The 12,007-nt window shown below is 41.6% G+C and overlaps 1 protein-coding gene across 2 annotated transcripts in view; it reads right to left on the reverse strand.

Annotated features, from left to right (window-relative positions):
- Positions 1-5,217, reverse strand: part of PPP4R4 (protein phosphatase 4 regulatory subunit 4) — a 59,135-nt gene extending 53,918 nt beyond the window's left edge. The window contains exons 1-2 of one of the 2 annotated variants that reach the window (XM_071745712.1): positions 4,639-5,217; positions 4,073-4,146 (exon numbers count right to left, since the gene is read on the reverse strand). In XM_071745712.1, the coding sequence (XP_071601813.1) occupies positions 4,073-4,146; positions 4,639-4,755 (191 nt within the window). In that variant the 5' untranslated portion in view covers positions 4,756-5,217. The remainder of the gene's footprint in view (positions 1-4,072; positions 4,147-4,638) is intronic. The other variant, XM_071745711.1, reaches the window with a different exon arrangement.
- Positions 5,218-12,007: the final 6,790 nt, after the last annotated feature.

Genomic DNA, 12,007 nt, shown 5'->3' on the forward strand with positions numbered 1-12,007 from the left:
AAGAAACAGAAATTAAACTTTTTCTCTTTCCTCCATGTATATTTACAGCTGCATCCTGAGCCGGAGTTTCAACTCAACCAGTATGATCAACAGAACTATTTGCACAAATTTAGATTTTAATTCAACTACGTAACAGCATCATTTCAGAAGACTACAGATACTCCTTTGACTTTAAGGTGAAAGAATCAATTTCATATACATTACTTTACTTGCATAACAGAGTTAAAGTCAAGCAACTTATTTATTCCACCAACTAAGTGAATTAGAAATTAAAGTTTAAAAAAAAATTATCACATTTGTAATTTTCAAAATATAAGACAGGGAAAAACAAAGACTGACGAAGTCCTTTTATGTTAATATTTATAGTTTGCCTGTTTATTTGGGAGAATGATTTTCCAATGTGCTTAGCATGATAGTTGCATCTTTCTACATACTATGTATGCATCAGAACCATAAATTCAGAAGTTGTGTAATCAGAACAGTGGCATGATTGACACAATATTTATATTAGAAAATGAGTTCATAAAGTTACATTTAAATGAAAACTTTCATTTAAATTCAAAGATAAGTTGCCTGTATCTACAGAGAAAAGAAACTAGCATGATGAAGACTAAAATCTAGAAGTAAAATAAAATAATATTTCTAATAGCAGTAGTTCTGATACAATTAGCAACATACTGCATTAAAAGATGTTGAGAATTTGAGAATGAACTAGCTAATCCAAGATGGCTAAAATGAAGTTCAACTTTTTTTTTTTTCAAAGACAATTTTATATACATTGAATTCCATCCAGTCTAGATAAAGTATCTATTGTGCCTTCAAAAACTGTGCTAAATATTTTGGGGAGGCATTGTGTTGTTTTCTAAACTGATAGGATCACTCCAAAAGCAAAGTACAGTATGTTCCCAAAAGGGTGAATAATTCAATCTTCCACCTTGATAACTCATTATTACCCTGTTATTTTGAGTACAACAGAAATGTCAAGGCCTGGAAGCTTTAACACTAAGCAGGCACAAATGAACAAAAAGTAGCTGAATACAAAATAATGCAGTACACATAACAATGTAAAACCCCTAGGGAAAAGTCCTCAGAGTACAAACCGTGCCAGTAAGCATCCCTGTATCCAGAACAGATTCACATCAGGAAAAGAATACATATTTTGCTATTGGCTGTATGCCATAAAAGAGTGAGCTACAGTAAGGCAAATAAAGATACGTAATAAGATCTGTCAGACATCAGCAAACATGGAAACTGTGACTACAGGCAGAAGTTCATAGCAGGAAAAAAATGCTGTTCCTGAGCTACTTTTTGCCACTTTCCTGGTAGAGGTCAAGATGCTCTGAAATGGAATGCAAACAATTCAGTTGCTTCAGTGCAGTCTGGCAGTTTGTCCTAACCTGCTGATGGTTTTATGATATGCCATCAATTTTGAAATTGGCATGGTTGAGATGCACATAGGTATTTTGCTCTCCTTGTTCTGTTGGGCCACAAACATACTAAACATTGTGAGAGTACTACTCTTCAGGGATACCAGTTAGACCCTCCAGAAACCACCAAGATGAAGATCTAAAACAAATCCAAGATACTCAAATGCCTCTCTCTTTTTAGGTACCTAAATCCATTTGATTTCAATGGGAAGTTCATAAATGTCCCTGACAGCCTGGTCTAAGGAAGCCCAGTTCCTCAACCAGTGCCAAAATTAATTGAGATTACAACAAATGACAGTCCAATTTCCTACCACCTTCTTATTAAATTAGAGCTCTATCAGTGTAACAGGATAATGCTACTTACTTAAAAATGAGTACTCTGAGCAACAATGATCTCAGCAATAATAATTCCTCCTCCAACTGGCAACCAGTCAGAAATGGAGTCCCCCAGGGACTGATACTGGGCCTGTTGCTCTTTAACATCTCCAAAAGTGACCTGGATATTGGGATCAAGAGCAGCCCAATGAACTGTGCTGATGACACCAAGATGAGTGGAGAGGCTGATACACCATAAGGAAGAGCCACCCTCCAGGATGAATTAGATAGACTGCTAGCAGGAGTGGGATAGCAGGACCTTTATGAAGTTCAACACGGGAAAGTGTTAAGGTCTTGCACCTGGGAACACATAACCCAGGAGTGCAGTTCAGACTGGGATCCACCAGACTAGAGAGCAGCCTTGTGGAAAGGGACTTGGGGCTCTTGGTGCATAACAGGCTCACCATGAGTGAACAGTGTGCTGTAACAGCAAAGAATGCCAACGGGATGCTGGGTTACATCGACAAGAGCATCACCAGCAGAGACAAAGAAGTCATCATCCTGCTCTACTTGGCCCTTTTCAGGCCACACCTGGAGTCTTGTGTCCAGTTTTGGTCCCTCATGTACAAACAAATAGTGCATCTGTGCAAGAAAGCGAGGCATGTAAGACCAGTCTGATATTACTGTCAAACTGGCACAGGCAGGGATATTGTCCTATAATAGATTAAAAAACACCAGACAAGCCAAAAATACATACCTTTGTATATTATATAAAGGATAATACCTATGTAACAGGCAGCTGTTCATCTCTGATTGCATATACTCCACTCAGTACAGGGAAGGCAAGGGAAGGCAAAATACTATTGAACAGCAAAAGCTTCCATTGGATTATTGTATTAACATGCCTGGACAATCACAGCAAGTGATTGCCTCACAAAAAGATTATCAAGCAGAGATGAAGCTACCTTTCAGCAATGAGAAAGAAATGAGGACAATGCAGGGGCAAACATTAAATCTTCATCACAATGAAATTAATATTATGTCCCCAGAACAGACACTCAAGTAGAGAGAAAGCAGATGAAGATGTCAGGAGAAGTTCAAGGCCAGGCTGAAAAGCAATTAGTAAGATTAAAGATACGAAGTTGAACCTTTTACCCTCTAACACTGCAACGATCCAGTTAAAACATACTGCTGGAAACATGATCTCTGAGAAAAGAGCAAATAACTTTGCTGCAACACAGGGAAGGAAGAAAGAAACAGTCAACTATACTGAATGCTGTGAGGTAAAGAAAAATAATCTATATTGCATCCTTTCCAACGATACATATCACATTCAAACTGCTTCCTCTGACTCTCCCTCTAATAAACAGACTGCTTTGATTACAGAAACTATCAGCAAAGCAAGTTTTAAAATCCAGTATTTAGTAAAGCTCAGCAACAAAAAAGCATAAAAGAAACTTAGTATCAAAAGTAGTATCAGTGGACAAAAATGCTTACCTAAAAATAATGTTACATGCCACAAAAAGAGAAAATAAAGGCACTGAGAATATCTACTCTACACACTGAGGACAAGCACAGACTAGAAGAACAGCAGAATAAGCAAACTGAAAGGGAGCTGCAGCTGGTTGTCCAATTACTTGGTATTGTTTAAAAATGCATATTCAAATCCAAATCTCTCAGAACATTTGTGCTTTCAAAGATGACTTACCCCGCAGCTGAAAGATCTGTATTTTGAACTATAAACATTTAATTTATTCAAGTAGCTACAAATATATACTTTAGAGTAGAAGAAGAAGGATGTAAACTGAGAAAAACAGAACACTGGCATGTATTAATACAGCATCTCCCAAATACAGCATCTCCCAAATACAGTATTTCCCAAATACTTCAGTAATTTCTCAAGTTTTCCCTTGTGAAAGCCCAGATTTTTACAGTATGCTCTAAGAGTTCTCTTATCAGACTGTGGTAACTGCTCATGCCTTAAGAGTGAGTATGAAGTCACAGAACAATTGGTGTTACCACTGTTAACACTCGGGAAATTTTGCAAAATCAATTTCAGGGAAAAAGAAGATAAAGTACAACTCGGTGTTGGTGAGGGCCATATTAGAAATTCAGGAAAAAAAAAATGTTTATACATATGCAAGTATCATAGTCTATGCATCTCTTTAAAAAATTACAGTATCTATTTATATCTCCCCTATCTGTTTAGCATAGCAGAAAGCAAAAGCACTACTACTGAAAGAAAATAAAAGGCATGGAGTAAAGCACTAAAAAAGCTGTATGTAAGCAGGATGATCAGCAATGTTTCACAGTAATATTTTAGGAAATACCTGAGTAGATAAACAGCCCTTTCAATATCACTGAGTTCTTCATCAACTGTCAATCTTTCTATTTCTTCTGGTGTCTGTCAAGCGTGAAATAGAGAATATGAGTTTACAACATCTTACTATTTCATAATTTTAATCTCCTTAAAACAGCCTCTTTCTCCTGACATGTCCCGGTATATTTTCATGAGCAATTAGAATTTAATCACTGAAATCTCCAGCCCAAATTTTCAAATTCAGTCAAATAAATCTTTCACCAGGAAAAGATGGAATGCAACGGAAGTACAGTTCCATGTAAAACACTCCTAGTATAATTAATCACTTAGAGTATAAACAACTCACAAATAAATTAAAGACCTAAGTTAGTATTTTTTTTCAGCTTAATATTCTTATGCTGAAAAGACTAAGTCCCTGCCACACAGAATTAGAGACTGTTTATTCCAAAATTACTGAAAACAATTTTTAGTATCCCGGTGCCATAAAAAAGCTGTCTGTTCAGTTAGATGTGCATAAATAAAACAGTCACAATTTCAAATGGATTTTAAAGCATCGTTCCATTTTGAAGCATGTACCTTCAGGCTCCTGCGTACTGGCCTCTCTATAATAGTTAGTTCTTGCAGGTCTTCTATGTATCCAAATAAATTGCTCTGACTAAAATCCATTTTGGAGAAGAAGATTATCGGATGCATGAGACAACTAAAGCCTTGGGCACCCGCCGCTCTCTCCCCGAGCCTCACATCGCACTGACGGAGGCAGGACCGACACGGCGCACACCCCCCCGGCCGCGCCAGCCGCCCGCCTCCCGCCGCCGCCAGCGGCCTCGCCAGCGCACACACTGCGGCAGCGCCCGCCCGCCGCCTCCCGCCCCCGCCCAGCCCCTGACGGGAGGGAAACTTTCTCCGCTTGGCCCGGGCGGGCGGCGAGCGGGGTTGGTGACTGCAGCGCACGGTGCCCGCAGCCCGCTGCAGCCGCCGGTCCGTCGGCGGGGGTGAGTTTTCGGCCAAGTTTCGCCTCTTGGCGAGCCGGCCCTGTCCGCAGTGGGGGGACGGAGGGGCCAGGATGGCTCCGGGTGATGGGGGGGGGGATGATGGAGCCTCTTCGCACAGTGTCCGGGACAGGGTGCGGCGCGGGGCAGCTTCCCGGGGCTGCGCGAGTGCTGCCTCCGCCCGCCCCGCCACGGGAGGAGGGACGGTCGCTGTGGTGCAGTGACGCTCCCCGCCCCCGTCCCGCTCCCGCGGTGCAGCCTTCTCCCGGCGCCCGCCCCAACAATGCGGGGCCGAAAGCTACCGCACCTGAGCTGGGGCAGCCCCGCAGCCCGATCGGCCCCCGCGATGGGGCCGCCCCGGCACCCCCGAGCTTGTCGCCTCAGCAACGCGGCCATACCCCACCGCCCGGGGCAACCCCCGCTCCCTTGAGGCCGGTGACCCCCTAGGACGTCGCGACGAAGAGGCACTCCCCGGGGCGCTGCCTAACCCTAACCATAACCCCAGCCCTGACCCTGACCCTAACCCTAACGATGACCCTGCTGCCCCACCCCACGGCCTGCTGTGGGATCCTCTGCCGCAGCTGTGGCCTCCGTGGGCTTCCCTTCCCCTGAAGCTCCTCCGCTGCTGCATCCTTCCCCGCGGGCTCTTGGTCCACTGCCACCAACCCCTCAGCTCGGGTAGCGACCCTGTCCACCAGTCCTAGGACAGCTCATCCTTGTCCCGCCCTGCTGTAACAGGTATTTTCAAGCAGAATTTCACAGAAGAAACCTGTAAAAATATCCTGATTTGTAAGACGTGTAGATGTGGTGCTAAGGGACACGGTTTAGTGGTGGATTTGGCAGTGCTGGATTAAAGGTTGGACTTCATGATCTTAAAGGTCTTTTCCAACCAAAACAGTTCCATGATTCTATGAAATGTCCATAGCAGGTTCCTCCCACAGTTAAGGCTTTTATATTAATCTGTAAAAAAGGAAAAAACAAACAAGCAAATCCCAACAAAGAAAACCACAATAACAACCCTGAAACCAAACGAAACTTTTGACTTCACTGACAGTCAGTTGTGAATCTACATGGGAACTATCACTTCCACCCTTCATAACTCTTGACTCTGCTTACATCCTTCTCCCTGACTTGGCTTACCACTCACTTTTACAGCAAGGCAGATTTCAATATGGTTATTCTTCCTGATAATGCAAGCAGGACTTGGATGCTATAAGATTTATAGAGACAAGCTTAGAGACAAGGAGTACAGTGGAGGTACAAAGCAGATGATTTATTTTAGAATAAAGGTATGCCATTTTAACTGGTGGTCAAATAAGCATGGACATGCTGTCTGGTTTTAAAATGAAGTAAGACAGCTTCTTTTGGAATGCAAAATGCATCCAGAACAAGAATAAACACACACAGTTATACTAAGCATTTACTAAGTTAAGTAATTGTCTAGCTCTCAAGACAAGTGGCATTTGCAATAATTATATGGAGCACAACTAAACAATCACACACCAGGAGTTAAAAACCCCTTGTCAATATTGTACAAGGGCTAATTCCAGTGGGTGCCTCTGTGAAATGCCTGCATGACCCAGTAAATTTTGTTCATAAAGTATAAAAATAATTTGTAAGGATCAGATAATACAGTAGTATATTGCCCAGAATTTGGTCGAATTTTTGTAATTGGTAAGTACCTCATCTTTTATTTATCAAAAATTTATGATGGTCCTTTGTATGTTACTTCTCTGTATACCAGTGAGGCCCAATTCTGTGTTCAGTTAAACCAATAAAACAATGACATTAAAGCATCCTCATTGTTTTTCAAGCATACAACAGAAATACTAGCATAAAAATATAATCCAAAATACATATGAAACTGTTATGTAATAGAAAATCAAAAACATTTTGAGTCTTCAAGGCACTAATTAATATGAGAAATATTATATTGAGCATCTCCTTCATATTATTCTTTTAACCAGGGAACGTAATCAGACCACAGATGCATTACCTACAACTGAACCTAAGTCTTCTCAGAGTAGTTAACTGACTAGCTCCACAAGGAGAAAAAAGTTTAAATAACTGTTCTCAAATTCAGAATCGTGACATGATGTGGTTTTCTGCAAATTATAAGTATTAGGAAAACATACCAAAATCACAATTTCTGTTAGTTAGAAAAGTCTATTTGCAAGTTCTTTCACAGAGAAAACCTCTAAAAAATTTTTAAAAAATCACTATCCCACTAGAGCATGTCCTGAAGTGTTCTCGTGAATCTTAAAGAATCTATGAGACTTAAGACATTTTCTTTTATGTGTGTTGAATTAAGAACTCATTGCAGTTTTCAGATCAGGTATATTATGATTTTTCTATTATATTTTACATGAATTTTGTAAGCCACCAAAGAAGAGGGGGTTTTATCAACATGAGTATGTCTTTAGTGCCTTTAAAAATCTGTCCTTATAACTCATCCAGGAAACACTGTACAGGCATGACTCCCATTAATTTTAAAATCAGTTAAAGATATGTACAAATATCCTGGAAATATGGAAAGCAGAATAAAAAGATTTTTGTTTCTGAAAATTGAAAACTGGAACAGAATAAAGACCACAGAAGGAATTAGCTTGCTCAGATTCAGTTTGAATATAGCTCCTTTTGATCCACACATTTGCCAGCTAGAAAAATAAACAAAACCTTGCATATTTTTTTTTACAAAACCACATATATAAAATTTAACTCCCTCATAGTAAACCTGCAGGCATATTTGCCCCCAGTGTTCTGTCCTACTCATCTGTGAGGAGTCACACGAGTTCCACTGCTGCTGCTTTCAACTCCTTTTCCCACTACTGTTTCTCCCAAATAAAGCTGTACTTCCTGCTTCGTTCTAATCTTGCCATAGCTGTTGTAATAGAATGAAAAGCTATTTCATACTGCTTTTCTGTAATACAGAGTGAGAAGATAAAAATTTAGGAAGTCTCAGCATGTACTGCAAAGCCTGAATCAGCTGGAATATGAAGAAACTGGTTTGGCAGATACAGAAGAAATGCAAAGAAATGCTTTCAGGCAAAATGTTGTGCACTGCAGACTAAAAGCCAAACCACAACAAGAGAGAAAATAAAGCAAAATATATTTGAATTAGGTGGGGGAGGGGAATGAGGGGCATTTTGGGCTAACTTGAAAGCTGCTTTCTTTCCAGGGTGGGGGCTTTGTTTTTAAATTTGGACTTCTGGACAGTTTTAATAAAGGTCAAAACACTTGATTCTTCATTTCTCCTTTTTCTCTTAATTTACTATTTCACAAAAAATAAATATCCTTTCATAATGTATACTATGTAGATTATGCAGTGTTTAATCACACTTTGGCTCAGGACTCGGCACCTAAAGTATGCAGAACTTCAGTTCAGTCTGCTCACCACCAAGAGGTGGCCAGAGCTGGATCAGCTCTCTCCAATTCCAAATGAGCAGCCTCTAAATTTTCATGCAGTATTAATGTTCCATATAATGCCTCAACCTTACAAAACAAGAGTCTTGATTCCATTTATACTCCCAAGTAAGAATGTCTCCATGAATGGCAGTTAGTGTGTCTTCAGAAAATCTCCATGTTGAGGTAAATCTGTAAGAATATTTATCTAAAATAACCATGCACAAAAACCTGGGTGTACTTCGGAACGGTGCTTGGAATGTAGCACTCACAAACCTCAGCAGGAAAAAAATATTATTTAGGATATTTTCCAATTTGTTGCTAAGAAACTATTGCTTAATTTTCTTATTGTTATTTGCAGAAATTCTCTGATTGTTCTTTTGCCACTTCAGTCATCTTGTTCTAACAGCTATAGCAAAAGGGGTACAAAGGAAAAAAACACTGGAATGTACTCATGCGTTCATCATCTGCAAACTGGTCTCTCATATTTTCTCTTGTAACTTGGTACTCTCCAGTAAGATCTAAAAATCAAAAAAGATTATTTTACAAGGACACAGAAAAGATACTTAAATTTCTTTTCGTATTTATGTAATATATATAAATTCTAAGATTGCAGTCACTGAATTCATGTGTTTCTCTAAGAAATAGTAAAATTCACCTCCTACAGTGTCTAATATGCTACCCTCTCTCCAAAAGTAGTAACACGAGTGTGAGTGTATGAGGGTGAGTGTGACTATGAGTGAGTGTGACTGAGTATGGGTTTGAGTGTGACTGTATCAGTGTGAGTGTGACTGAGTGACAGTGTGACTGAACGTTAGTTTGAGAGTGACTCAACAGAGGAAACAGTTATTTTTCCTCATACCTTCCAGCTTTTTGTTGGATTTTTGACCTTAGACTAGAATCTTTCTATTTTCTATTGTTAAAAAAAACAAACTACAAAGCCTTTTTTTTTGCCCAGTTTTACTATTTTTTTCAAATATCTATATAAAGCAGAATTAATTTACATATTAGAAACAGGAACACAAATGGCAAAAATCTCAATGATATTACTCTTTCTGTAGGGAGTTGCATATAGTATTATATCAGAAATTTTCTCTACCCTTTTCAGTGAGCAGGGAAGGGAAACCACTTCTGGATCCAGCAACACATTAGATGGTACTTGGCATGGTGCAGGGTCTGGAGCTCAGCCTTCCACACAGCAACATGGCTGGTGCACTCCCCAAAGTTCCATGGTTCAGGATAGGCATCAGCACCAGTAGGCCGTAAAAATTAATGCACCCAAATTCCAGAGGTGAAGAGACTTTACTGGTATGGAGATGGTCAAGCCCCACCTGCCTGCCTCAGAGCCAAAAACTGGCAATGTTGTATTTGTAACACTGAGACAGCCAATGAGTCCAGTTCCTTGCTATGACAACCACGAACACTATCTGTCATGCACATGTCAAATTTAATATTAAAACTAACAACTTTTTGCCTTTGAGTATTTTTTACTTATTGGTTGCCATAGAAACGTAAGATTTCCTACCTAAAATTACTGTTGGACAGACCAAATTTCTTCTTGTGCCAGTGTTGTCCTTGAATTATTCTTTCTTTTCTGGTATTTAAAGACTGCAGTCACATGGGCTCTAATCCTGAGTTAAATAAGCTAAGTTCTGCAGTTAGTCTTCACTCCTAAAACAGGTTCTTCATCTCCCTGATCACCCCAGTATCCTGCTGGCATCCTGCTGCAGTTCAACTTCTTAAAGAACATGAGCATCGAATGCTGTTTAGCCTTGTTCACATGAAGCTATGAATTCAAAGCAACTCCTCATGCTCACAGGCAGATCAGTGTCCATGATGATTGCCTGGAAGTGAAACTGTCCTCAAAAAAAAAAAAAAAAAAGTATTTGATATGCTTATTTCTGACATTGCCATTAGGACATCAAAAAAACAAACCAACCCAAAACTAAGCCTCCATTTTCCCATCTTATCATTGAAGAAGCACCTGCAAATACCAGAGAAAAGAAATAATTGTAATTGTTGCTGTAACAGGACCTTAATTTACCGTCCTAATCTCTCATCTAGAAACCTTTTCCCTCTTCTCCTCATGTCTTGTAGTAAAACAAGCTGTTGAGAGCATCTGCCAGTCTTTTAGCAGAAATTATCAGAGTAGCAGAAAGTATCAGATTCTTTTAGCAGAAATTATCAAGATCATGCTGCAAAGAGCACCTGATCACACAGAAGATAAAAAAACATTGTCACCTCAGTGGTATGCATGCTTCTATAGCCATTTGTAATTCTCCTCCAAACTGCATTACTTTATCTGCAATATTCTCAACAGGGAAAACTAAGAAACACATTAATACATAAGCAAGCATGAATAACAGATTTTTTATTGAATGAGCAATGCTAACAACAGGCAACCTTAGCTGCTGTTTTTAGAGCTGAAATTTAGGAGGCTTTTTCTGCATTCTTTCTTGAATTAGATGTATTATGCACTCAGTAATACACAAATGATCTATAGAGGTGCTGATTATATTCTGAAGGAAAATTTTCGGTTTCAGGAAGGTAAACAAATTTTCCTATTCCTTGTCGGGCCTGCTATAGTATGTCTAAATCAACATTTAAGCATTATTCATGCAAACAGCACCATAGGTACTAATGTACTTGTGAACGATAAAGGCATTGCCTTGTTAGAAAAAAGGTGCGTGTGCTGTTCCAGGCTTGGGAAGCAGCTCTCCTCATCAACACTCAGTCCAAGGGCACTGCAAGCTACTGCTACCCTGCTGTTTGCTTTGTTTATAACGTTTAAAGTTCACAGTAATGCTAGCAAGCAGTTGCCACTCTCCGGTAACAAACAAAACAAAACGAAACTACCCAAGAACTGGGATGAGTATCCTCATTCACGTTATTTCCTTACACGTTAGGGAGTTTGTCTCCTTAAGCTCATTACACACAGGGAGGCTGAAGCCCCCTGGAGGAGCCGTGGCAGAGCACCCAAGCCAAGACCTTGCCGAGAACAACCCTTGAGCAGCCCGCAGGCTTCCAGAAGCAGCGGCTGCACAGCGCCCTTCGGCAGGGCCCCGACAGCAACACCCCCGCTCCGCTCCGCTCCGCTCCGCACCTCCTCAGCTCGGCGCCCTCAGCGCGGGCGGGCAGAGGACGCGCGGAGACCACGGAGCGCCCCGTCCCTCCCTCCCTTCCCTCGCAGGCGGGACGCGCCTGACTGGCAGCCCGGAAACCCAGCCGAGACCGCGGGCTCTTGCCCTAGAACCCTTCGCTGCCCGGCCAAGAAGGGACAGCCCAGAGCCCTCGGGCGGGACCCCCGAGCGGGACTCCCGGGCGGGTCTTTCGCCCACGCCGCGCCGGGGCCGCGGCCCCGCGTTCCAGCCAGGCGCATGCGCGTTCCTCCTCCACCTCCCACCCGGCCCCGCCCCCTGGGTGCGCGCCCGCCGGCGCCTCGCAGTGACGTCACGCTGCATGGCGGCGCCCGCAAGCGCACGCGGTGAGCGGCGGCCGTAGCGCGGCCCCGGGGCTACAGCGCGGGGTGAGAGCTGAGGGGAGAGGGGGAAGGG

This window comes from Heliangelus exortis, chromosome 5 (genome assembly GCF_036169615.1).
Source record: "Heliangelus exortis chromosome 5, bHelExo1.hap1, whole genome shotgun sequence".
Taxonomy (NCBI): Eukaryota; Metazoa; Chordata; class Aves; order Apodiformes; family Trochilidae; genus Heliangelus; species Heliangelus exortis.